Genomic DNA, 23,581 nt, shown 5'->3' with positions numbered 1-23,581 from the left:
TGAGGCTGATACAAGGTATATAGGGACACTGATAACCAAAACTCAATAAGTCTGATCCTGAGGATTGCTATGATAACAAACATCAGCCGATACTCCATACATGCACTGTAGGAAGTGGGTATGAAGTATAGGGGCATAATAGTTGAGTACATTTACATACTGACAAACTGGGGTCAAAAGCAAAATTGTCATTGCACGAAACTTGGCAATGGCCCAGCTTGGCAATTTTTCTATAGGAATACCTCAGGAAGAGAGATTGGGGAGTTTGTAGGGTTGTGAAGAATGTCCAGCAAGGGGCTGCTATGAGGTATATAGGCACACTGATAACCGAAACATCAATAAGTCTGATCTTGAGGATTGCCATGATAATAAACAGCCACCAATTTGACAGAGGCCCCCCAGAATAGAGCTGGAACAGTAAGCTATGCAAGAAATGTCCCAAATAAACAACATGGTGGAAGGAGGGGAGGCAGGTGATTCTTTCTGCAAATAATATTCAAGATTAAATACTGAAACGAATGCATCTCTACAGGTTAATCATTTGCTGTATGAATGACGCGCTGACACAATGTTTGATCACGTGCTCCAACTCAGTCATCTGATTGGTTCAACGTGACAACGTATCTAAATTTAGTTACTAGCTTATTAACATATTGGCTGCAATGACATCATGTCTGGGCAGAAAACTCATAATAGACAAAGAGGGGCCCAGCAAGGGGGCAGAGAAGGATGCACTGTGTATTACTTAAACAAAAATTAATCAATTAAATTATAATTTGCAAAAACAGCAGTTGAGTCTCACAGCAACCAATAATCAAGGTAACATTGGTTATTACAGTATCTTGTTAACTAAAAGTAATTCTTAGTGCATACAACCCATGTTTAAGCAGTGAAGACAAGGGTGGTCCATCATAGCTAAAGAACTTTTGACCTGTTATAAAACATGAATTGTTGTGAATGAAGAAAACCAAAACATGGCTGAATGAATGAAATTTTTTTTTTACAAACCCACAAATACAAGTCATATGAGCAATACATTCTAACTGCAATATATTATCATACTCGCAAAGTGAACAACCTGAGTGAGCATTATCACAACAAATGTGCTAAACTATTTGGATTTCATATAAGTAAATTACAATGACAGTTACATCATATGGATGCTAATTAGGTACATGAAAATATGTGAATAGCTGCATATCCTAAAACTGAAATCGCATTTGGAATAATTATTATTATACTTGGAATAATTACTATTATTAATAAAATTATAAGTAAATTAAAAATTAAAACATTTTTAATGCAAAACAAAGAGTTGCTTGGTGGGGAGGGGGGAAGACCTTAGTTGTATGGAACAACTTTACAGACAAACACATTTTTAACAAAAGAAAAAATAACACTTTAACATCAGTTGTCTATCATTCAAAAATAATGCATTCCAAAAAAGAACCCATAATGTGTCCCACTATGATGTGAATTCTTTGAGTCACACTTATATCATACAGTGGTTTTACACCTTTTTCCTCAATCTCTAAATGCTTCCAGTACAAGAGATAATCCTTATAGGTGAATCTAAAAAAGGGTCAGTTCAACAGCTGTGTGAACCACGAAACTCCATCACAACATTGTTGAGCCTATTTCCTGTAAACATCTGTGTTTGCGATAATGATAGAATATTAACCATTGTGGTTATAACACACAACTTAAGCCAACACGTTTCTTTCAGTAATGAAAATCTGACAACAGTAAACAGACATCAGTAGTGATAATTGGATAACTTGCCTTGCCATACTTATTCAATATTGGTTTGGGGTACATATTAAATGCTACTGCTTGTGAGGGTACTAATGGACCATGGTTGACTTGGAGATCAATGACCAAAAGGGTCTCAGATACTTTCATATTTGGTCAAGGCATGTAATCTTAACCAAATTTACTAAGCAGAAACCATTAATTAATTACCCCTGCCAACCACAAAGTTTGGTTAAGGAATTAACTTAAGAATACAAATTATTCCTCGGATTCAGCCAATGTGGGTATGTGAAACAGCTTGCCAGTAGCTTCTCGTGGGTCGGTGGTTCTTTCCGGGGTTTTCCCGGGTTCTTCCTCCACCATTAATGCTGGCCACCATGTATAGCCTATCGTGTGCTGAAAAATGGCATTAAACCCTACAATAACAACAACAAATTATTCTGCAAAACTATTTTTTCTTTAAGCCACAATAATCTTTGACCTTTAAGCACAAAATCTGTAGAACTCTTCCAAGCCGTAACTTGATCTTTGACCTTTTTTTTAAACTTCAATTTTGATAGACTTAATAATGCTTACCTCAAGTGCAAACAATCCACAACAGTTTGGCAAGAACTGAAACTACTGTGTGGAAAAGGATAACTTAATGGACAGATAAAGAGATAGATGGAAAGACATACCGGGTCATAGCATATGCTCTGCCAAATGGCAGATAAATAAAAAGAAAAGTATACTATCCTTGCACATAACTTTTAAAAACTTTAACTGAAAATCTTAAAACTATGAAAAGATACATGTGACATTGAATGCCAACACTTGTAAGTAAAATAAATAAATATTTGTTGGTCCCTGGCAATTTACACTAGCCGAATACTGTAACTTACATCACACAGCACTAATATTCCAACATCTTTAGTTTTGGATGGAAAGCAGTAATTAGCACTCTTGCTTGACATGTCTGCAAAGTAGATCCCCTTTCCAAACTAAAAAATACAGACAGTGAATGGCAATAAAAGTTTACATCCCTGATGATTAAAAAATAAATAACTAAGACGTAAAAGAGCGAAAAGCTAAGACTGTTACAAAAGAGTTAATAATTATTTTCGAACAAAAATATGTGATAAATTTTCCAAGAGATGATAACATTTCCAGTGAAGAGATCTATTATATTATTAAGATTTTTTGCTAAAGTTCAGTTTTGCACAATTTCTAATAAATGTTTTGGATTTCAGGCTATTTGAAATTTTTTACTAGTTTTGATACAACATTATGTAAACCAATTAAGAGTTTATTATCTCTAACTAATTAGCTAGCATAAACTGTTCAGTGATAATAAAACTGTATCCAATTCCCATCACTAATAAACACCAATACTAACCATATATCCTGTTACTGGAGCCTCAGGGGGAGCTATCCTGAGACCCTGACTGAGTATCCCAACCCAGTTAGTTAGCCGAGAACCATGCCACAGCAACATCCTGGAGAAGAATGAGAAATGGAACATATTTATTTTTTAAATAATAATGATCACATAAAAAAATCTACAAAATTAAGTACGGTAATGGTAAGTAATTTGCTCATTTAAATACACTCTGATCTGTCTCATATCCCACCCCACACCAACAAAGGTAAATTGAGTGTATAACTCTTCTGAAAATAGTGTGAGAATAATTATTTGTTAGCATGTTGATGATTACAATAATACATATAAAGTTTCATAGTAATCAACTACAAATTGCAAGGAGAGCTGCATTCACATAATTCTTTCATCCATGTCATACAATGCACTGAGCTATAAGTCAAAAAGGGCAAAAATCATGAAAGCATACAGTTTTATAAAAACAGGTACATCTTTATATGACTGTAATATGTACCAAAAGTCACAGCAATCCATTACAAAAAGGTACAAGACAAAGAGGCACTCACAGGATTTTGTTTTACCATCATTGTCCCAAATATCAAGACACTGAAAATGATTTCTGTTCTGTCCAGATAATTCATATACAGTAAAATCTCTCTTAAGCAACCTCTTCTATGCGCAACCACTTGTCATTTACTATTACAATCATGATGCACTGATTGATTTTATTATATAAGATGCAGTGTCATCAGCAACCACCTGCAGAATGCGACCAGTGACCACAATTTTCTGGCCACAAAAAAGTATTCTGACACTGCTATGAAGAACCATTCTACAAAACAAATGAACACTGGTAATGCTTATTTAGGAGTGTTGGCAGACAAAATGCAGATTGTTCTAAAATGACAATGCTATGCATGACCATATCGCAAAAACAGATAAATACCCCCGACCTTTATGACTGTTTATGAGAATGTATGCATATAAAAAAAAAGAAAACAGTTTTGACTGGCTATCGGTTCCAAACGTCTGAGGTGCAGTTAACTGTTGCATGTTATAAACTATAAACCAGTATAAAGTACATGTCACTAACTACTATGGTAGTACCAAAGTCATGTAAATCCCCACTGGGATTAACCATTACTTTTTCAAAAAGGAGCAGTCACAAGTCACAGATGTACAAAGTCAATTAAAAAAATTGTGTTGTTTATTTATCGCAAAGCCCCTGATAATGCCTAATAAGGCTTGAAACATAGATCTGGGGAAGCAGGCAATAAATCTCATTGACCACCTTATCAAAAGCCTACATCTCTTCCACCTCCATCATCTGACCCAGTGGGAAAAGAAAATCTGATGAGACGATCCAGATATAGCAGATATTTTCAGGGAACTCAACTGAGTCTATACAGATTGTCAGAATGGCATAGTGTCTTTGGCTCTTGGGGTAAGAAATAACTAAATCATCTCCCTCCTGATAGACAGGGGCTTCCTGACCTGGGGTACGATGTCCAAACTCCATTCATGGGAAGAGACAGAACTAGATCTTCGAACCTCTCCCTCTTGGCAATTCCCTCTCCCCCTCCATTGATCAGGCTGCAGAAAGCAGGAATGATCTTGGATGTGTCTGGTCCATCAATCCATGAAGCCACAACAAAGCCTTGCATGGTGACATGGTCAGAAAAAGAGACATTGCTGACCAACCACTGGATGGTGGGAACCCCAAGTTCCTTAGGGATTGATTGAAAGAGTATATCAGAAAGGGAGGGGTATCAATATGACTCTAGTTCCATCAGTCTAGTTCTCAGGATTCAAAGGCTGTTCCCCATTTAATACCAGGCACTTGGTGACTGGTAAAAAATCTATCACTGTCATGAGACACATAACCTGGTGACTGGCACCTGTTACAGATCTTCACTCACAGTTATCTGACACACTACCCAGTGACCTATGCCTGGTCACCAGGTAATGACCAGTCCAATGATGGAGACTTTAACAGTGAGTCTCAATTCACAGAACCAAACACAGATGAATGTAATCTTGCTGTAATTCAAAGTCTACTAGCACAAGATAAAGACCACATTTCCTTTGCATTGGGAAGGCATGACTTGCTATTTGAGGCTGGCAACTTCCCTCTGCCAGGAAGTGCCAAACATCACTCTCTCAAAGACCTCACTTTAGTGGAAGCAAGCAACTTCTTAACTCCAGACATCTATCTCAATGAACTCATGTGACTTCCACACACTGATAAGTGCTGTAACTGAAGCTGGCAACTCCCATACACTGACAAGTGCCATAACTGCAGGTGACGTCCATACACCAAGAAATGCCATAACAAACTCTCATTGAGTCTGATGACATCCATACACTAAAACTGCTGTCATCAAAGCAGGAATTGTCTGTACACCAGAAAGCTCTATCACTCAATGAGGTTACTTCAGTATGCCAGAAAGTACTGTCATTAAAGCTGGTGACTTCTGCACAAAGGGAGATCAGTAGTTCCTTTCCGGGATTGACTCAGTTTCTTTCCATCAAGTCCCAAACTTCACCTGGCTACTAGCAACAAACAGGGAAACTGTCAGTGCATCTGTGCACACAAGACAGGTGGTGCAAGTGTCCTATGCTGCCTTTTAATGTGTTTATATACAAACTATAATGAGCTTGAAAAACAAAGGGATAGGAAATATCCTGACACCAATCACTATTTGAAGGATAAAACACTGCTTTGCTAGTGATGTACTCAAAACTCCCAAATCCAAGAAAGTGGACATGATACACGAAAATAAATCAAGGACTGAGGAGATAAAACCTAACAGATACAACACCAAAATGGATACAATTTACACTGGCAATGCCAACCGATGCCTAAATAGATGGTGTGTTGAGAGCTCAAAAGACACAGTATAATGCACTAAGACATGGGTATAAATGCACTAAGCCCAAAGAATGGAAGGACAATATTGTGATTTTTGGACTAAGGTATCTGACTGGGATCATGCTTACTTATTATTGACTTCCAAGTCTATTTAAAAATACAAGAATAGCTGCACTACTGAATGGAAAGACAGATGAACATGTAGATTACTATAAAAATATTCAAACAATATCTGGCTTAAATCAGATTACAGAGAACAGTTTATAAGATGAATAGAACTACCTGTATTTCATGTATTTTTTCGTATCCTTTAATTTTTCGTACACAATCCAGTTATCAAAATAATAGTCATTTAAATGTATCATATTTTTTCATACATATCACTTTGTATTTTTTTTAAAATCCATTAAATTATCGGAAATAAAATTTCTACTAAGAAGATTTACATTTGCCAAAAAGATCAAAAATACCATTTTGCCATTTTGTTTTTATAAAAATGAATAATTAACTGTTGGTGAGAAAATGCAATGATTGATGCATAAGCTCTCTCATTCTCATTACAATATCTACTGGTGTTTAGTAACAAATGGACAAAGGCCTTCACAGAACATATCTTCTCATATTATCATTAATTAGTTCTCCTTAGTAAGTCCATCACTGTAACAAAATACCAAGTGCATTTTAAAATGAGTTGAGATGCCCTTTGATGTTTTATTATCCAACAAAAATTATATCTCAGTGCATGCTAAAGTTAAGACCACTGATCAACTAGTCTCATTGTTTCATTATAGTCATACAAATGTAAAATATAAAATCCAAGTCATTTTCTATCGTAAATATGAAAGTCACAGACTCTGTTAAATCGATCTGTATATGTACAGATACTATCTTTTAAGTGCTTGTACTGTTGTAACTTGGATATAATTAACATTTTATTGCAAATCTATTCTACAATATACCCCTCTATTGTTATCTTCATTGGCAAGTTTGAATAACAAGTAATGCGTATGATTGCTTGTCCTTACATCTGCTGTATGGACAATGGCTTCAAATACAAATTGACAGATTTTCATTTCCCTAAAGAGAGCCTCATTTCCCTACTGGCACCTCATTGATTTGACCTCTTCTGTCGATTCTTGCCCTCTATCTGGTTTCAACTGGAATAACCAAAGCGCTAAGTATGTTTAATTACCATGTAAATAACACTGCATAGCCATGTGGTTGTTGTGACAACATATATTGTAATTAAAACAAGAATGAATTGTTGATTTAGAGGTGTCAATTGATAATGGAATATAGTATGGTCGTAATATATGAGGATTATCACAATCATCAAGTAACTGAAAATAGCCTTTTTTCTCTTTGCAAAAGCTACAAATAAAAACCGCCCTGAAAAAATTTTGTTTGTATCTCTCTCTCTCACACACAGACACACATGCTTGCGCACATTAACTAAAACATGATTTCAAGTTCTTTATTTTTTTTAATGTGATTTCATAATGAGGTTACTGTTGCTGTGAGAATGCAAGTTACACTTAATTTCTTTACAATGTGAACTCGTATCATTGCATACAATTTACCAATAAATAATACCCATAACCAATACATGTTCAAACCATCTCTCTCTCTCTTTCAGTAATAACAACAAAAATCTTTTTGAGTATTTTATTTATACTGTAGTTAGATTCTTGAGTTGAGAGTAGAATGGGACAGGAAATATACTTTTACTTTGAACGTTTGTACTATTAGGTTGTTGAGTAGTGTGTGTTCTGTAGAACTTGTTCAGGTTTGATCCCTTTATTTTTCGTACACGATCAGTAACACAAAATGATAATTATTTATTTTACATATAACTTTTTGTACACTGAAATTAATAATTATTTTTTCGTGTACAAAATTACATGACTTAAAGTAAAGTAAATCTGCTGACAGGTTCATATAACTCTGATGCAAATTAAAGTATGTGTGTGTGACACTTGGATTTTTAACGTAGCTTTAACAGTTTTTCAGTCATATTGCTATGATGTCTGTAGTGTGGCAATTTATAGTGATACCTAGCACTGGGGCATCATGCCACAGACATGTGGCATAATGTCCCACCCAGTCACATTATCCTGACACCAGGCCAACCAGTCCTAACTAACACTAACCTCTTAATGCTGAGTACCAAGCGAGGCAGCTGTTAGTACCATTTTTGTAAGCATTGGTATGACTTGGCCGGGGATCAAACCCACGACCTCCCGCATCCGAGGCAGACGCTCTAAAAGTCTATTCATAAAATTTCTAGAGCTCTCTGAAATCAATTTTACTTATGGATCTCAAATTCTAGGACTTTATGTATATTATATGTAAAGTATTTGAATATGCAATGAAAACTATAGCAACTCTTTGCCAGTTGCATATTTATGAATTACTGCCAAAAACAAAGAAACCACTAAAAAATGATAATTATAAAAATAAATTCACTACTGTCTATATGGACAATGCTGACTGACCTATTACCACAGTCATTAAATTTGGTCGCTTCTCCTTCTTTGTCAACCTCAAATACGTCTAACATCTTCATCTTGTACTGGTTGTGTGTACGTGCATGTGTAGTCTGCAGGTACTTGTCAATCAACTGTTCAAAGGAAAGAAAAAAAATGAGACTATGATATCTATGTATTTGCTATTTTCTAATGCTGATACAATCATCAAGTGCAAAGACATATATCTGTCAGTGCATGGTCTGCATGCAGACAAGTTCTATGCTGCACATTATATTCATCATTTCAAGCAAACAGATGTAAATTATCTCATGATTTCAGCAAACAGCTGTTCACTTTATTGATGATTTCAGCAAACAGTTGGTTATTCTTTCAGAATTTAATGCTAACATCTGTGGCAGGAATATTAGATATCCTACTAGATATCACAAAAAGTCTTTTAAAAACCTCAGGTCAATATCACATTTTGTTCAGGTGGAGTAATATTTTCCAAATGGCTGCTGTAGAAGCCATATTGGATCATTACCATTTTCATTTAGGACTATCTAAGCAATACAAGTCTTCAGTGAAATTCATGTTCTGATATGACCATCCACTGAGGAGCTGTGGTAACAAGATTTTCAAAATGGTTGGTGTGGTGCATGTCTTAGCAGCACCCGTTTCATTTAAGAGCAACTAGACCTTAGATTGAATGTGTGTGTCAAGTTTCATGGCAATCATCCAAGTGGTTTTGGAGAAGTACTTATAACAAACTAATGGACATGTGGATGTCAGACAATGGAGAACGGGCCATGCTATGTGCTCCTCTGGTCGATGACCAGCAGATCTAAAAATCACATTTTATGCATGAAATATTGTGACCTGGGAGCTATGCAAATGCAGTTCCCTCCTCAAACAGCAGAGCCTAATATTCTGACACAGAGCAGATTCAAGTCCATGATATTTGCAGTTGTGTAGACATTCTGCATGGCTGTATATAATATCAAACTTTAAACTTTGCCAAATCCTAACAAAATGTTCAGCTATGGAATGAATGTACAACCAGTTTATTATTCTATTAATCAAAATGAAACTTTTACTAAACATTGTGTGTGTGTCTGACAATTCCAATTTTGACCTACTAACCTAATGTAAAACTAGTTTACTATTCTATTAATCAAAATGAAACTTTACTAAGAGTTGTGTGTGTCTCTGTGTGTGACAATTCTAATCTTGACCTATTCGCCTTGAATAGAGGATGATGGTCTTGAAACCGGAATTTTCAATCTTTTCTATTTAACAATTTGGCTTCTTACATGAAATTTCATTAATCCAACAATGATTTTTACTTGTCTGCAATGACAGTTTAGCTTATAGACATGTCTAACACTGGGGCATCATGCCACAGACATGTTGCATCATGTCCCACCCAGTCACATTATCCTGACATCAAACTGGTCAGTCCTAATACTAACCTCTTAATGCTGAGCATCAAGCACAGCAGCTGTTTGTACCAATTTTATAAATCTTTGGTACAACTTGGCTAGGTTTCTAACACGTGACTTCCCACATCCAAGGCAGATGCTCTAACTACTTCGATAACAGGAGTGGTCTCACAGAAGATAAATAAATAATACAATCCTCTGACTTGACTATGTACTTCTGTGGCATCTTCTTTTAAAGAAGCAATGTTAATCATAATGAGGATTGGTAGGACTTCGGTACTACAATGATGGCTACTGAGATTTACTTTAGTTTAGTTTACAGCCTGCAGCATCGAACAGCTACCTGCATAACAGATTTTGGAATGGGTAGCCAGACTTGACTTGTTTTTCCATAGCACACTCTCAAAAAAGGTCATGGCTTCAAAGGATTAAATAAAGGTCAGTGATATCTGTTTTTGAGATGCAGTCATTCACAGCAGTGTTGTTTTAAAACAATCTGCACTTTGTCTGCTGACACTCCCAAGCAGTAATGGCTACAATGGAATAAACAAATGTCAGCAGTGCTCATATGATTTTACCGAACTGTCATTCATAGCACTGTCAAGATGCATTACCTGACTGCTGGTTGCATTCTGCACATTGCTGTGGTCAACGTGCATTTATATAATAAAAATGATTTGTGCATAACGATGGTTGTAAATGACAGGTGGTTACTCACAGAAGATGTTGCTCAAGACAAGTTTTAGAGTATCCTGCATGAAATTTATGAAACTCAATAAATGATATAATTTTTTCTTTCCTTGCTATGACCTGGAAAACAAATTAGAAAAAGGAGAACTTGCATGATCCTAGTTTTGTTTATTAAAATATAAGACATTTTCAAAATAATGAGTAATGTGTAACAAAGACAAAGCCACTAGACTTTCTACCTTAAATGTTTCACATTCATGGTCCAATGGTTTTAGGTCACATTTTAATGAATGGTAATGTCTATCCACAGGGTTTTCAGACATGTCTCCTTTCTTCAAGATGTTCAGGGCAATCTCAATGTCTCCAAGTGCCTGGAAAAAAAAAGGAAGTACATAAACATCAAATGCAGAGTTCTCTTTGGACTTGGAGATGTGGCATACCATATTTTCTGCGTGTTTTTGGATGAAGAAAAATAATTACTTTCTTGTCATCAGAAGACATTAAATTCCTTAATGTTATGTAAAAAAAACAAAAAAACAAATGAGAAGAAATCATCCCCCCCCCCCCCCCCCGTGTAACAGGATTACCATTAGCTCATACGATGATGAACTGCCATGAAGTGAAACAATTATTTTTCTAAAAATACAGGTAGGATAATGAATGAAAAATGCATTACTTGCTTACTTTTGTCTTTTACAAACATCCATCCACCAAGAATTTGAGTACAGGTCACGTGTTAGAAAATTCATATATCAGTCACATCCCATTAGAAAACACATACAGCGTGATCCCGCTATAACACGATAGTTGGGAGCCATAGAACCCGACCACACTATATACCGAACAGTGTTATATGCAACCAAGTCAGTTAGCTGAAGAAAATGTACCCCTCAAAAATGTGGGGTGTGTGGATGTGGATAATAAATGTGGGTGGTAAAATATGTACTTCGTCGGCACATTTACCATCTTAAATTGATGTATATTAAATGAGAAATACACCTGTAGTGAAAACAGAGAAGACATAATATAATAGTTTACTTTATTTAGAGAACCATGAATTGGTACATATACGTGAATCTTGTTTATATATAAATGTCTAATGTATAGCATGAATAGAGTATCAACACTGTGTACTCACCTGCGAACCTCATCATATACATTGAATCCACAAAACAAGTGATTAAATCGAAAATATGCACACACACACACAGAGCTTTAAAATATTCATTAATTTTGTAACAGGTCATAAAAGTCTGAATTCAGTGGAAAAACATAGCACAATCACGTAACGAATGACGAAACGCATTTAATTTAAAGTACGTTCCAAGTCAGTAAAGTTAGTTTGTGTTTTAAGCCGCCATTGGTAGCGTTCGTAAGCATAAACTTTTTCCCTACAAAAAGGAGACTTTCAAAGCACAGTTAATGCGTTCCAGTCACGTTGAAAAATGCAAAAATCCATCAGATTCCATCACTTTTATTTAAGTTTGGTACTCACTTCCTCTGAAGAAAAGTTCTTTGCTGTTATTGAAAGACTGTAGTTGGCTTTCTTTGATGAAGGGTGCATGCGCTATTGAAGTCACCACTAAAGGACAGCTTTGGAGAACCAAACGAATGCCCATTTCTTATTGTGGCGGCAACATCAAATAATTGTACTGCTTGATTAAGACTGGTATTTTTCCATTTGCTGAGTACGTTTTCGTAACAGTCGGTGCTTCAAAGGTAATCTGTTTCCTTTGAAATTTCAGCAAACTATTTTATCTGGGTACATTTTTAAAAAAGAATTGGCCGTCGTTTAGACTATTCTAGTTACTGTCTCTCCATGCCTACTGAATAAACCAATAAATAAGATGTATTTCTTCTTTTTTTTTATATCTGTGGTAGCAGCATGATGCTGCCTTCCATGCATGCGTCTGAAAATTAACAAAGGGTCAACGGATGATAGAGACACAGGTGTTCTGATGACAGAGATTATTACAGAAAACGTGATTGTTCTGAAGGATTTAATTCTGAGTGAAAAGAAGAGGAACTTTACTTACCATCCAATACAAATGTCAGTCTTTGTAAATATATTATTTGCTAGTGAGCGGCCGAAAATCCGATGAAAGATAGATTACGAGACAATGCCTTCTCCAGTTGATCTCCGTTACCAGAAATGTCAACAACAAAAAAGGGGATATTTCACAACATACAGAACTCATGCTAGATGTCAAGATAAGCGGATTATGATATAACAATGCACTGTTTAGATGGTTTGTCACTATGGACAAAGAATTTGATTATGTAACAGTAGATAAATTTCAGTGCATTTTATATCCAGTTTGTGGCTTCCTTTCATGGGGCCTCTGAATTTCTGCACTCCAAACCATTAGTTGTATATAAAAGTTTAAACAGCCAACAATGTCACCAATAAATAAAAAAGCCACATCGTATGTTTTGTAGCCAATAAGGAAAAACAATCCAAGTTTGCGACATTGTCGAAGGTCTACGCGATCCCAGAATAAACATTTTATGCGTTTTTTTCCAAATTACTTTTAAGAAGAAAAAAATACTTTTTCATGTATGAGAAAAATACATATAAAATTTCAGGAGCCAAGCCACGTTCGTCTTATATTATTCATACAAGTTCTCTTCCTCAAAATGATAAGCAACTTTTTACAGTTTTTTTCGTACTTTTTAAGAATTTTTTTGTGCACAAGAAAAATACATGTATGTGAAATTTCAGGAGCCACAACACGACCGCGTTATATTCGAATTCACGTTATAACGGAGCGCGTCATAGCGGGGTCACACTGTATGTATGTGTATATATATATATATATATATATATATATATATATATATATATATATATATATGCACACACATATATACATACATACATATATATCACTATTGAATTCAACATAAAATGAGTACAAATTTAAGATGACTATCAAATAGATTTCTTTGACAAACTGCATAAAAGTTTTTTTTCCCAGTGTTATTTGAGTTTTAGTCATGTTTATGTAATATGTGATGTAATGATGATGTGAATATATGTATACAACAAAAAATATGCAGTTGCATTATGATATATAATATGATTTATGTCATGTTTGAGGTATCTAGATGGATATATTACATACAACTGAAATTATCTGAGCTGGAACCTTAAAAGGGTATTCTTTTAAAAGAATATGCGATCCATGTATGGACAATTTTCTTATGTTCCATTGTACTGGGTTGAAAATTGACAGAAATTATTAACATTTTATGTATTAAGACACCAACTGCTATTTTGCTTACCTCTAAAAGTTGTATCTTTGATTTCACTTCCTTCTTTGTTCGAATAATGCTTGGTGGTCTCATTCTGAAAAGTAGACAAGATTACCATTATAAACGCATTTAAATGCTTTCTATGAAGAAAGGTGCAATTAATACCTTTGCTTAAGGAATATCAAGACAAAGCATAGTAACATATAATGCAGAAACCCAAGTCATTCTGAGATAATCATCACTACCTTCCATTTGGTTCACTTGTATAAGAAAAAATATATCTACAATTACTAACAGATTCTAGTCTTTTGCTGTTTATAGGTGACACATTCACCAAGGAAGGAGGGGACAATTCCATCATACTGATGACACATTCCCATATAATCAACTCTGAACTTTATCATTAAGCAAAATGCAGTTCCTTAACAAAGAACCATTGGACGCAAGTAAAATAAATTTTACTACATTTAGAAAAATTATTCCGATTTTAGAACAATTCTGACTTAAATCAATATTTCTTTAAGTTTGCAATTTCCTGAATTGATTTTAACTAAAAAATAGATTATTTGTTTTTCTAGCTCTAAACATTTCTGCAGTAGAAAACATAGTAAAATAAGAAGATGCTAATGTACCCAGGATGATCGCCTTTATTTTTTAATGCAATTCTCAGGTCTATGTAGATATTAGAAGATATTAGAAATCAATGACAAGAACATCCTATCAGGTCTCTCAGATGTTTAAGTTGTCTAGGCTCTATGAGTGAGAGGGAGAGAGAACATTCAGACACTGAAATCCAAGGGTGAAAGTGGTTTGTATATGGGACTGCATGAATTAGTGATGCCAATGTGATAATAATATGAAATATAAGCAAAACATGCTCATCACTAAATCTGTTGAAGCTTTTGCCAAGTTGAAGTTTCAAAGAAAATTTGGTTGAAATCTTTCAATAAATGTAGAAGCAAAAGTGTTCCCAAAGCTGAGCAATGAATAGTGCCTATTCTACAATGATCAAGAGCCATAACTCTCAAGAAACATAAGCAAAGACATGTTTATCATCAAACTCTTTTGAATTCTTGTTAAGGTGAGACTTGACAATCAGTCTGAATTAAATCTAATACCAAAAAAAAAAAAGCTGATCAAGGGCCATAACTCTAAGAAATATCTGCAAAATGTGCTCATCACTGAACTGATCTGTACTCTTGTTAAGATAAAGCTTTACAGCAAATTTGGTTAAATTCTAAATACCTGTGTCAAAGCTGGAGTATTCACACAGTTGTGTATTAGCAACACCAATGCCAGGTTGATGAATGGCCATAACTCTTAGAAATATGTGGAGAACAAGCTGAATCTTCAAGGCATGCATAACAGAAATCTAATCATGCATATCCAAGACCATCAGGGGCCATAACTCAAGGATATCTGCAGAACATACCAATCATCAGACTCATCCAAACTGATGGTGAGAAGACTTTTGACACATCAAATCTGGTTCAAATGTAACAATAAATGAGGATGCTACTTTCTACAAGGTGGACATAAGTATTAAGGGAGACCATATATCACCACAACTTACACAATTGTTACATTCCTAAGAGTGATCATCTAACTTGAAATCTTTGGTTTCACTGCCTTTAATTTTCACTGAAAAATCTGTAATTTAATTAATTTTAATTTCAATCATTTTAGCCTTTCTTAAATCATAATCTCTTTTTGTATAAGACAAATAATTCCATTATGTTTTACCTTTCACTTAAAAAAAATTACATTTAAAAAATTTTGTTACATGAAATCATGTAATGCAAAATTCACTTCAGTTGAAATCGCCTACGTCAGCTGATACCTGTATGTCACCTTGCTTTAGCTGTGGGGAACAAAAAGGATAAACATGTTTTTACCCAAAATCATGAGGTATTCTTGTGTAGAATTCATCACATGCCTCCTTCAAACTATTGCCAAAGTCCTCATTTTCAATACAGGCATCGATCTTCTTTAATGCTGCATATCCTGCCTTTATCTGATCCTTAGTCAGTTTACCTGGTCAGCAAAACATAATAAAATCCATCATATGCATTGTGTGGGAAATCACATGGAGGGTTAGAATATTCAGGTAAAAACGAGGCTTTGCTAAGTTCTTGCCCACAATTTCTTATCCTGAGCATAGATTTCTGATCATCCTCAAGCAAATATGTGAGTGCTAATTCATGAATTATAAGTTAACTATAAACTTTGCAACTTGTTTCTCCATAAGAACCCTATCAGTGAAACTAAGCATTTCATGCACATAGTATGCTATTTGCTTGATTTGCTTGGTTCTTTAACTATCATTGATCACATTTGCTAATTATTATGATAAACCAGTGAATAAAGTTAGACACTTTAATTACTTTCAACTGATATAAGTTGACTTAACACACTATGATGACTATTAGCTCTTACATAGGTAGGAGCTGCATGCCTTTTAACTGTCGCCTGTGCTAATTTGATACAAAAGACTAATTAATGTGGTAATACAGTATAAGTCAACTTTTAATTGATTGTAACAATGAAACATCACTTCCACAAGCAGGAAATCAAAACACATTTGGTACCTAAATTAGCCTCCTGAAATGCTCATGAGCATTGCTGTGATGGTTGATTTAAACTTTTAATATCTGAATACAAGAGGGCATTTATGATGATTACACTACAAGTGAATTAAAAGATAAAAAACTGAAACACAAATTTCACTTGACAAAACTTATTTGATTAGTATTTTTTTTTTTAAATATTGTCTGGCAATGCCACCATTAGGCATTACAGAGATTTTAACTGACATATATTCATCACATAGTTATTTACTGTGTACTGAGAAAATATTTTTTCTCAAGAAACTCTAGTAAAATATGTGATTTCTTCTTAAAAGTTGCAAATTCTAAATTTCAAGGCACTAAATGCTGTTTTCAAGCATTAAAATAGCAAGATATCAAGGTTTCATTTGCCAAGTTTTTATTGTGATTTTTCTCACTTTCAACAAATAGAAGCAGGTTTGCTAGTTATCTTGGTATGAGTCATTGAGGAAGAAGTTTACAAATGTCAAAGTACATACATCTGTAATAAATCCATAATATCCCTTGAAACATAATAAACACATTAACAAAAAATTGCCCCATACATCAATTAGCAAAGAGTTAGTAACCATCAGGTATACTAGTTTTGCATTTCTGACATACCTCACAGACCTACAAAACTGAACAAGTTTGCATCTTAGGAATTATCTCCACATTTAAAGTGAGGAAATATGTAAATGTGTTAACCCAAACTTTTAAATATTTACATGAAGGACAACATTCTATAATACTTATAGATCAAGGACTTAACTTGCTCAAAACTTTAGATGGTCAATTGGAAGTAACTTTACAATAAGAAAAACATGGATTTTTATTTGTTTAGGGCAAAAAGGTATGAGTGACTAAACAATTGTACAAAGATAGGTAAGTGGAACTGACTTCATAGAAACATGGATACAACTGATTTATAGTTACTGCAAAGTTTGTTTGCATACATGTACATGTGCATGCATGTGTTAATGTATGTCAAATCCCCCATCTTCCAGTACAAAATAGTGTACTTTTCAGTATAAAGAAATTTGCCCATTTTATGCAAAAACCCACCACTTTTACACCTGAACTCTGTATGAAAAATTCCCTGTAATATGAAGTATATACAACTTTTTACCTAGAGGTGCCTTCTTTGCATCATATTTCATTTCCATAACAGCTTCCTCCATATTCTTGACATCACAGATAAGATTTATGAGATCCTGTAAAAAAAAAAAATCAAACATTACTGCAAATTGAACAGTTAAAAAGCATTTACTGAAAGATTCACTCAAATTATTGAATTTCAAAATGGGGCCCATGTAAAAAAAAATTATGCTTCCTAATACTTAAAAAAAAGTAGTTAAATATTGAATTAATCTTAGTTTCCATTTAAATAAACCAAGACGATTCAAAAGAAAATAATCGCTGAAAGATGTCCTATATTCTGTCCAAGACATTATGAATAGATTTCTTGGTTTGCTTTTCCCCCTCCATAATAATTTTTTAGACGTTCATAGGAAAGTAGGATTTTTCCTGACTGATGCATGATTTTGAGAAATTTCAAACAATCACCATCACCACTAATATAAAGCTTCCTGGAGTTGTGACTACAGAGCACTGGTAATTTTGATGGGTTAGTTAAAGGAGAAAAATGTTGGAGGTTAAGCACTTCCTGTGCTTATGATAAAGACAGTAGAATACATCTTTATCTATATTTATATCTATAATTCTACTATATTTAATATGTCATTGGCTTTCAACCAATGAGAAAATGTGACTCATTTGGAGATATGACTTTTATTTGTTAAAACTTCTGACTTTGTTAGTGATTCAAATCCTTTAAGATGCCCATTTCTGTTGAAAGACAAAATAGTAATTAAAAACATTATTCTGACATTTATTCACAATATTTTCCAAGACTGAATTGAGAATGTTCTCACCTGATGCAAACTGGAGTCTAACCCATTTGCTACAGTAATGGATCTAGTAAAACCTTTAAAAATTGGACCTTGTAAAACTTCAAACACAGGAATATTTTGTGAAAAATATTTTCTTGGTACTGCATGCATAAATACTAATTATCTGTCACAACCAGAATTTCAAAAATTCTAATCATTTAGTAAATTATGTTTCTTCTATAAATATTTACCCAACCACATTAAAGTTAGGAAAGAAGCTCTCCTACCTCTCAAACTGAGGAATCACAGAAAGATGACATCTGTATGTGTGTGTATATATATATATATATATATATATATATATATATATATATATATATATATATATATATATACAGTGGTCCCCCTCACGAACAGCCCCCTGACCAGCGTCCACCCACTTTTTATGGCCAAAATCCCTTGGCACAGATAAGTTTGTGTTCAAAAGTACCCCTCAAGAAAGGCCACCCCTTTAATACTACCAGCAGACAACATATCATTGCAAAAATGTAAACTTTACCCCTCACAAGCTGCCATGTTATTATTGATATGTGTCCAGAAACAATAATTCATTCAAAAGGTAAGGTAAGTAATCCAATTATCTTTCCTGATGTCAGGTTTTGTTGCTCAAAGAAGTGCTGGCTCAAGCACATGTACCACTAAGGGGTTAGTATTATTAATGCCGATGTTTAGAGGAAATGGGGTCAGCAGTGTTTTGAGGCTTCTCACAATCGTTTGGTTTGGGGGGGGTAACATTAAGACTGGACATAATTGTCAAGATCATAACATGGGCAGTATAGGCTAAATATAGATTTTGTGGATTAACACACAGAGTAATAAATCTTCAACAAAACAGGGTAACAGACAAAGACTGTAAAATCATGTACATATGTACACGTATCAAAGCACCCAGAGATACCATACAACCACACTGAGTCCAAAGAAAAGACAGTTGATAATCCAAATGATGAAGTGATTCACATATCTGACTGGGACTGTTTCTTTTTGTTCCAGGCCACCAACTACTAATTGGAAGAGGGAACTCACTTGGACAGGTCATTAGTCCCAGGAACAGTTTCAATGAGGATTCTAGTACATTTGTGTTTCAAGTCATGTGACTCAAATTGCAATAGTATTTGAATAAATGACCCAAACGCAAAACCAGTGTAGATGCCAGATGGGGATAAACTGACAGATGCTGGATGGATGGGATAGACATTAATCCATAACCCAGAATTGTTTTTCAATCTGGCCAGAAATGTTAAGATCCCTCCAAGCCAACTTGCAACACCTAAATCTAAACATATATTTTCTGAGGTAGTTTAACAGCAAATCATACAACACCACTTTTCGTTAATGTGTGTTTGATTATAGTGCACAAGATTTTTCATCAATAAAACAACATCAAAGAAATAATCTGAATTAATTTACTGCAAAGCAGACAATATTAGCAAGCATTAAATGTTCGAGAATTTAGTGAACAGACGAATTTCTACAAAGATGATATGGACTTTTGGAAATCTAACTTGTTTAAGGTCCCACCACTATAAAGTTGCATGACCAATTTGGTTGAAATCAAACATTCCTACATTATGCTGCAGAATCCAAAGAAGGATACGCATTCAAGGGACATAATTGTTCTAAATCATAATATGGAATGCCAGAAATTACAATCATTCAAGGCCTCATTACAATGAAGCTACATGGTTGAAATTCAACAATCCTTGGTACAGCGATGCTGCAGAATCCAAAGTCAGGAGGATTTGCAATTAGGGGTCATAATTAATACAAATGATAAACAAAAATGTTGGAAATCAAACTCATTCATGGTCTTATAAACAGAAATCCACACAATGAATTTGACTGAATTCCAATAATCCTTGCTTAAGTTACGATGAAAGATGGACAGCTCAACGGATGGAGTAACAGAATGAGACTAACAAGGTTTGGCCAACTTCTGAGATTGGGGCCCAATCAGTGACTAGATGGACTTGCTGTAATGCTATTACTGATATTACTTATAAGTTTATTGTAACATCCCTCGATTTTCATACAAAATCATGTTTTGTGCAGTCTGACATTGCCCTGTTGGAATGAAATGACCAAACTTCAATTTGTTTGTGTTGACTTACCTTAGCACACAAGTATATAATTCATCTCATTGGTAGGATAAAACTAAAACCAAAAATGTATCCTTTGCCCATCAGTAATTTCTTTAAAGGTTATGCCACTAAAGTGCTAAAATTTAAAGATCTGATAAATATCTTCTGATGCTAAATATTGTGACTGACAATAAATGAACAGTTTTCAAAAGATATGTCAGTCTCGAAGCCTTTTCTAAATTTAAAATTATAGGGTCTTTCAACGTAAGATCTGATTAATATCTGCAAATAAAACCTGAATTTTATAAACACATCTTAGGATAATTAAAACTGAAGAAATTTTATTTTGTTATGGTTAACATTTTCAGAATTTATGCTTTACCTGTAATTTCTTCTCTAACTTTGAGTCAGGAATCTTAACATCTGACTTTTCTTTCTTTAATTTTTTAGAAGAAGGACCAGCATCTGGTTCATCAGTGTCCTGGAAAAGATTTGGAAGATAAATAATAACTGTCTTTATGAACACTTTCATATATAAGACACCTGTTCATAAAGAACGCATGGAAATTCCTTTCCCCTCAATTTCAACCTATATATAAAGTATAATGTCCAACAGGGGCAAATATTTATAGTCACCTGATTGTTGTTTATTGACATTTTTCAATATACCATGGAAACATTACCATTTAAAATCACAACAAAACGTGTTTAGGCTCTAATAAACTGTAACAAAGAAAGAGTGAAAACAACAAGCTTTGAAAAATTTAACAAATAATTTATTTTCCTGGAAAAACAATGTAAAAATAAAAACATAAAAAATAACTTATGGTTTTAAGAATCAAATCCAAAAATAATCCAAGAATAATCCATGAATTAAATTTAAAGTCCTAGTAATGAAATGTTCAAGTGAATTCAAGTCCCAACAAAAATAAAACAAAATGGAAGGCAATGATGTAAACTGTAGCCTTTATATTACGGATGTGTCTACAGTTCTTTGTTGATCCACAAACAATATTCCGGTGTTTGAATTTCTGAATAAAATTTAAATAAATGTCTTTGTCCAAGAATTCTGTAAAGCACTTAAATATTCCCAGAGAAACGATTTAATCATTTAGAATCCAAGTAGTTTGAAGAAAATTTAAAGTAAAACTCAACTGGTCACAGCAGAAAAAAGCAAAACACCTTATGTCCCACTGCTTAGAATCCCAACTGACTAATTTATCTATAGACAAAGGTTATACAGCAACTTGAGATGCAAAACACTTTCCTGGATGAGGGTCAACCCTCCAGAATTTTGAGAACAACGTAGAAGTATTTACATCTAAAGTCACATAGTCCCAGTCAGCCTCGATTTCACTATTATCATTCACACATTAAGAATGAATTTAAAAAAAGAAGTTGTTTACTTGATTCTCAATCAAGGTCAGCAACTAGGTCAGCAAAAAGATACAAAGTTCTATTTTTAGGTGTTTTCAACTAAACAGTTGGGTCAAACTAACTTCTGGAAAATATCAAATTCCTAGTAAACAAAATTACATTGCTTTGACATGTAATGAATTTTTATAAAAAAATTAAAACTTACAAACAGACAATTAAATTAAATCAAATATACATAACAATAGCAATGACCCAATTTGCTAAAGAGCATATAGGGATGGATCCAAAGTTGGCTGAACTATATGAAACATTCCACTTCTTCAAGTACAAACGAATTCAATCACCAAAAACAGAAACACTGCAGGATAACTGTAATAAACAGATGTTCAGATCATTTGGACTAAGATGTCAAAGCGATTAACATTAGTCAAGCTGTTTATCTGGAGTGGACATTGCATTGAGATACAGGTGGTAGGTGTAAAATTTCAAAATATTTTTTAAAAAATATTAAGTTTCATGCAAATTTTAGCAATATTGTTATTTTTTAGTCAGTTGTAGATAGTGATATAAGCCACATAGAGTCCTAGAGAAAAATACAATGTACTGTGGTTCAAGAGGGCTCAATTCTACGCACTCAGTGAATGAAGTATTGAGGTAGGGTGAAACCATATTTGTCCCTGTAGACAAGGAGATTTAAGATGGAATTGTGCAATACATAAATTCACTGATAAATGAGACTAAACTAGATGATAATGTTAAGATTTCACAAATGAACATTACAATTTTACTGAATTCAGGAAGAGAAATACAAGATGCAAATTACAACACTGAACAGGTTACTACTGAATGGAGGTTTAATTTGCTCTTTTTTATTAAACCACACGATAAATTTTTTATCTTCTTAGCTGATGACTAATTTACTGGTTACTACATTTTCTTTGAGAAATTTTGTATACACTGATATAAGCAAAGCAGTTCACAGAACATAAGTGTGTAGTTTAGTGTAAGCATCACCTTGTGTAAACTCCAATGTTGTTCTGTTTTTCCGAAAGCAATATGCCAGGTATTGTGGGTGAATTACATTAAATTATATTTACAGCAACAAGCTGCATTCATAACCTGTCCTACTAAAGTGGAGCCAAAATAAGAGTGGAAAATATAGGAGTTGTATTTTATTGCACAAACCTCAGTAACGATGGGGTGAGACTACCGTATTTACTGCATATGTTGGGACACGATAAAATAATTATTTTTTTTCCTGTCCCAGAACTTATGGTGAAACATTTTTTCATTTTGGTCATATGTCCCAAGACTTAAGAAATGAAATAAAATTGTATTGCATTTGTGCTTCCCCCCACCCCACTGCACATTGCAATAAAATTGATAAATAAAACGTTGAATTGATAATAAAAAGAAAGAAACTAACCTTGTGTTGTTATCATTTATTCCTTTTTTCAACATGAGCATTTAAGAATAAAATATTTCCACGAAATCCGTAAGCATAGGATTCCATACTGTAGCATGTATCAATTATGTCCGATACCACACACCACGTTGTTCACATGAACATTGAGAAGCAATTGTGTGGTTGTGCTCCAAAGTTTGAACATGTTATCCGACTGAAAACTGGAGCCAACAAAATCGCAAACAAGAGGGAAATAGTCAACTGATATCTCGAAGATGCCATTCACGCATGACATGGTGTTGGGTGCAAAATAATCAAGACTGAATTATATCCAGGTCTACTGTA

General features: G+C 34.1%; 1 protein-coding gene across 1 annotated transcript in view; it reads right to left on the bottom strand.

The window, feature by feature from the left end:
- The window catches only part of LOC149780864 (poly [ADP-ribose] polymerase 2-like), a 67,505-nt gene that overhangs the window by 9,109 nt on the left and 34,815 nt on the right, over positions 1 to 23,581 (bottom strand). Inside the window, exons 9-16 of the mRNA XM_089937963.1 lie at positions 20,837 to 20,935; positions 17,551 to 17,635; positions 15,732 to 15,870; positions 13,867 to 13,930; positions 10,821 to 10,952; positions 8,477 to 8,601; positions 3,128 to 3,227; positions 2,634 to 2,732 (exon numbers count right to left, since the gene is read on the bottom strand). Of these exons, the coding sequence (XP_089794089.1) occupies positions 2,634 to 2,732; positions 3,128 to 3,227; positions 8,477 to 8,601; positions 10,821 to 10,952; positions 13,867 to 13,930; positions 15,732 to 15,870; positions 17,551 to 17,635; positions 20,837 to 20,935 (843 nt within the window). The remainder of the gene's footprint in view (positions 1 to 2,633; positions 2,733 to 3,127; positions 3,228 to 8,476; positions 8,602 to 10,820; positions 10,953 to 13,866; positions 13,931 to 15,731; positions 15,871 to 17,550; positions 17,636 to 20,836; positions 20,936 to 23,581) is intronic.

The sequence above is a fragment of the Sinohyriopsis cumingii genome, chromosome 16 (genome assembly GCF_028554795.1).
Source record: "Sinohyriopsis cumingii isolate HCF-2022 chromosome 16, ASM2855479v2, whole genome shotgun sequence".
Taxonomy (NCBI): Eukaryota; Metazoa; Mollusca; class Bivalvia; order Unionida; family Unionidae; genus Sinohyriopsis; species Sinohyriopsis cumingii.
Note: the sequence above shows the minus strand (reverse complement) of the source record. Positions and strands in the feature narration are given on the sequence as shown.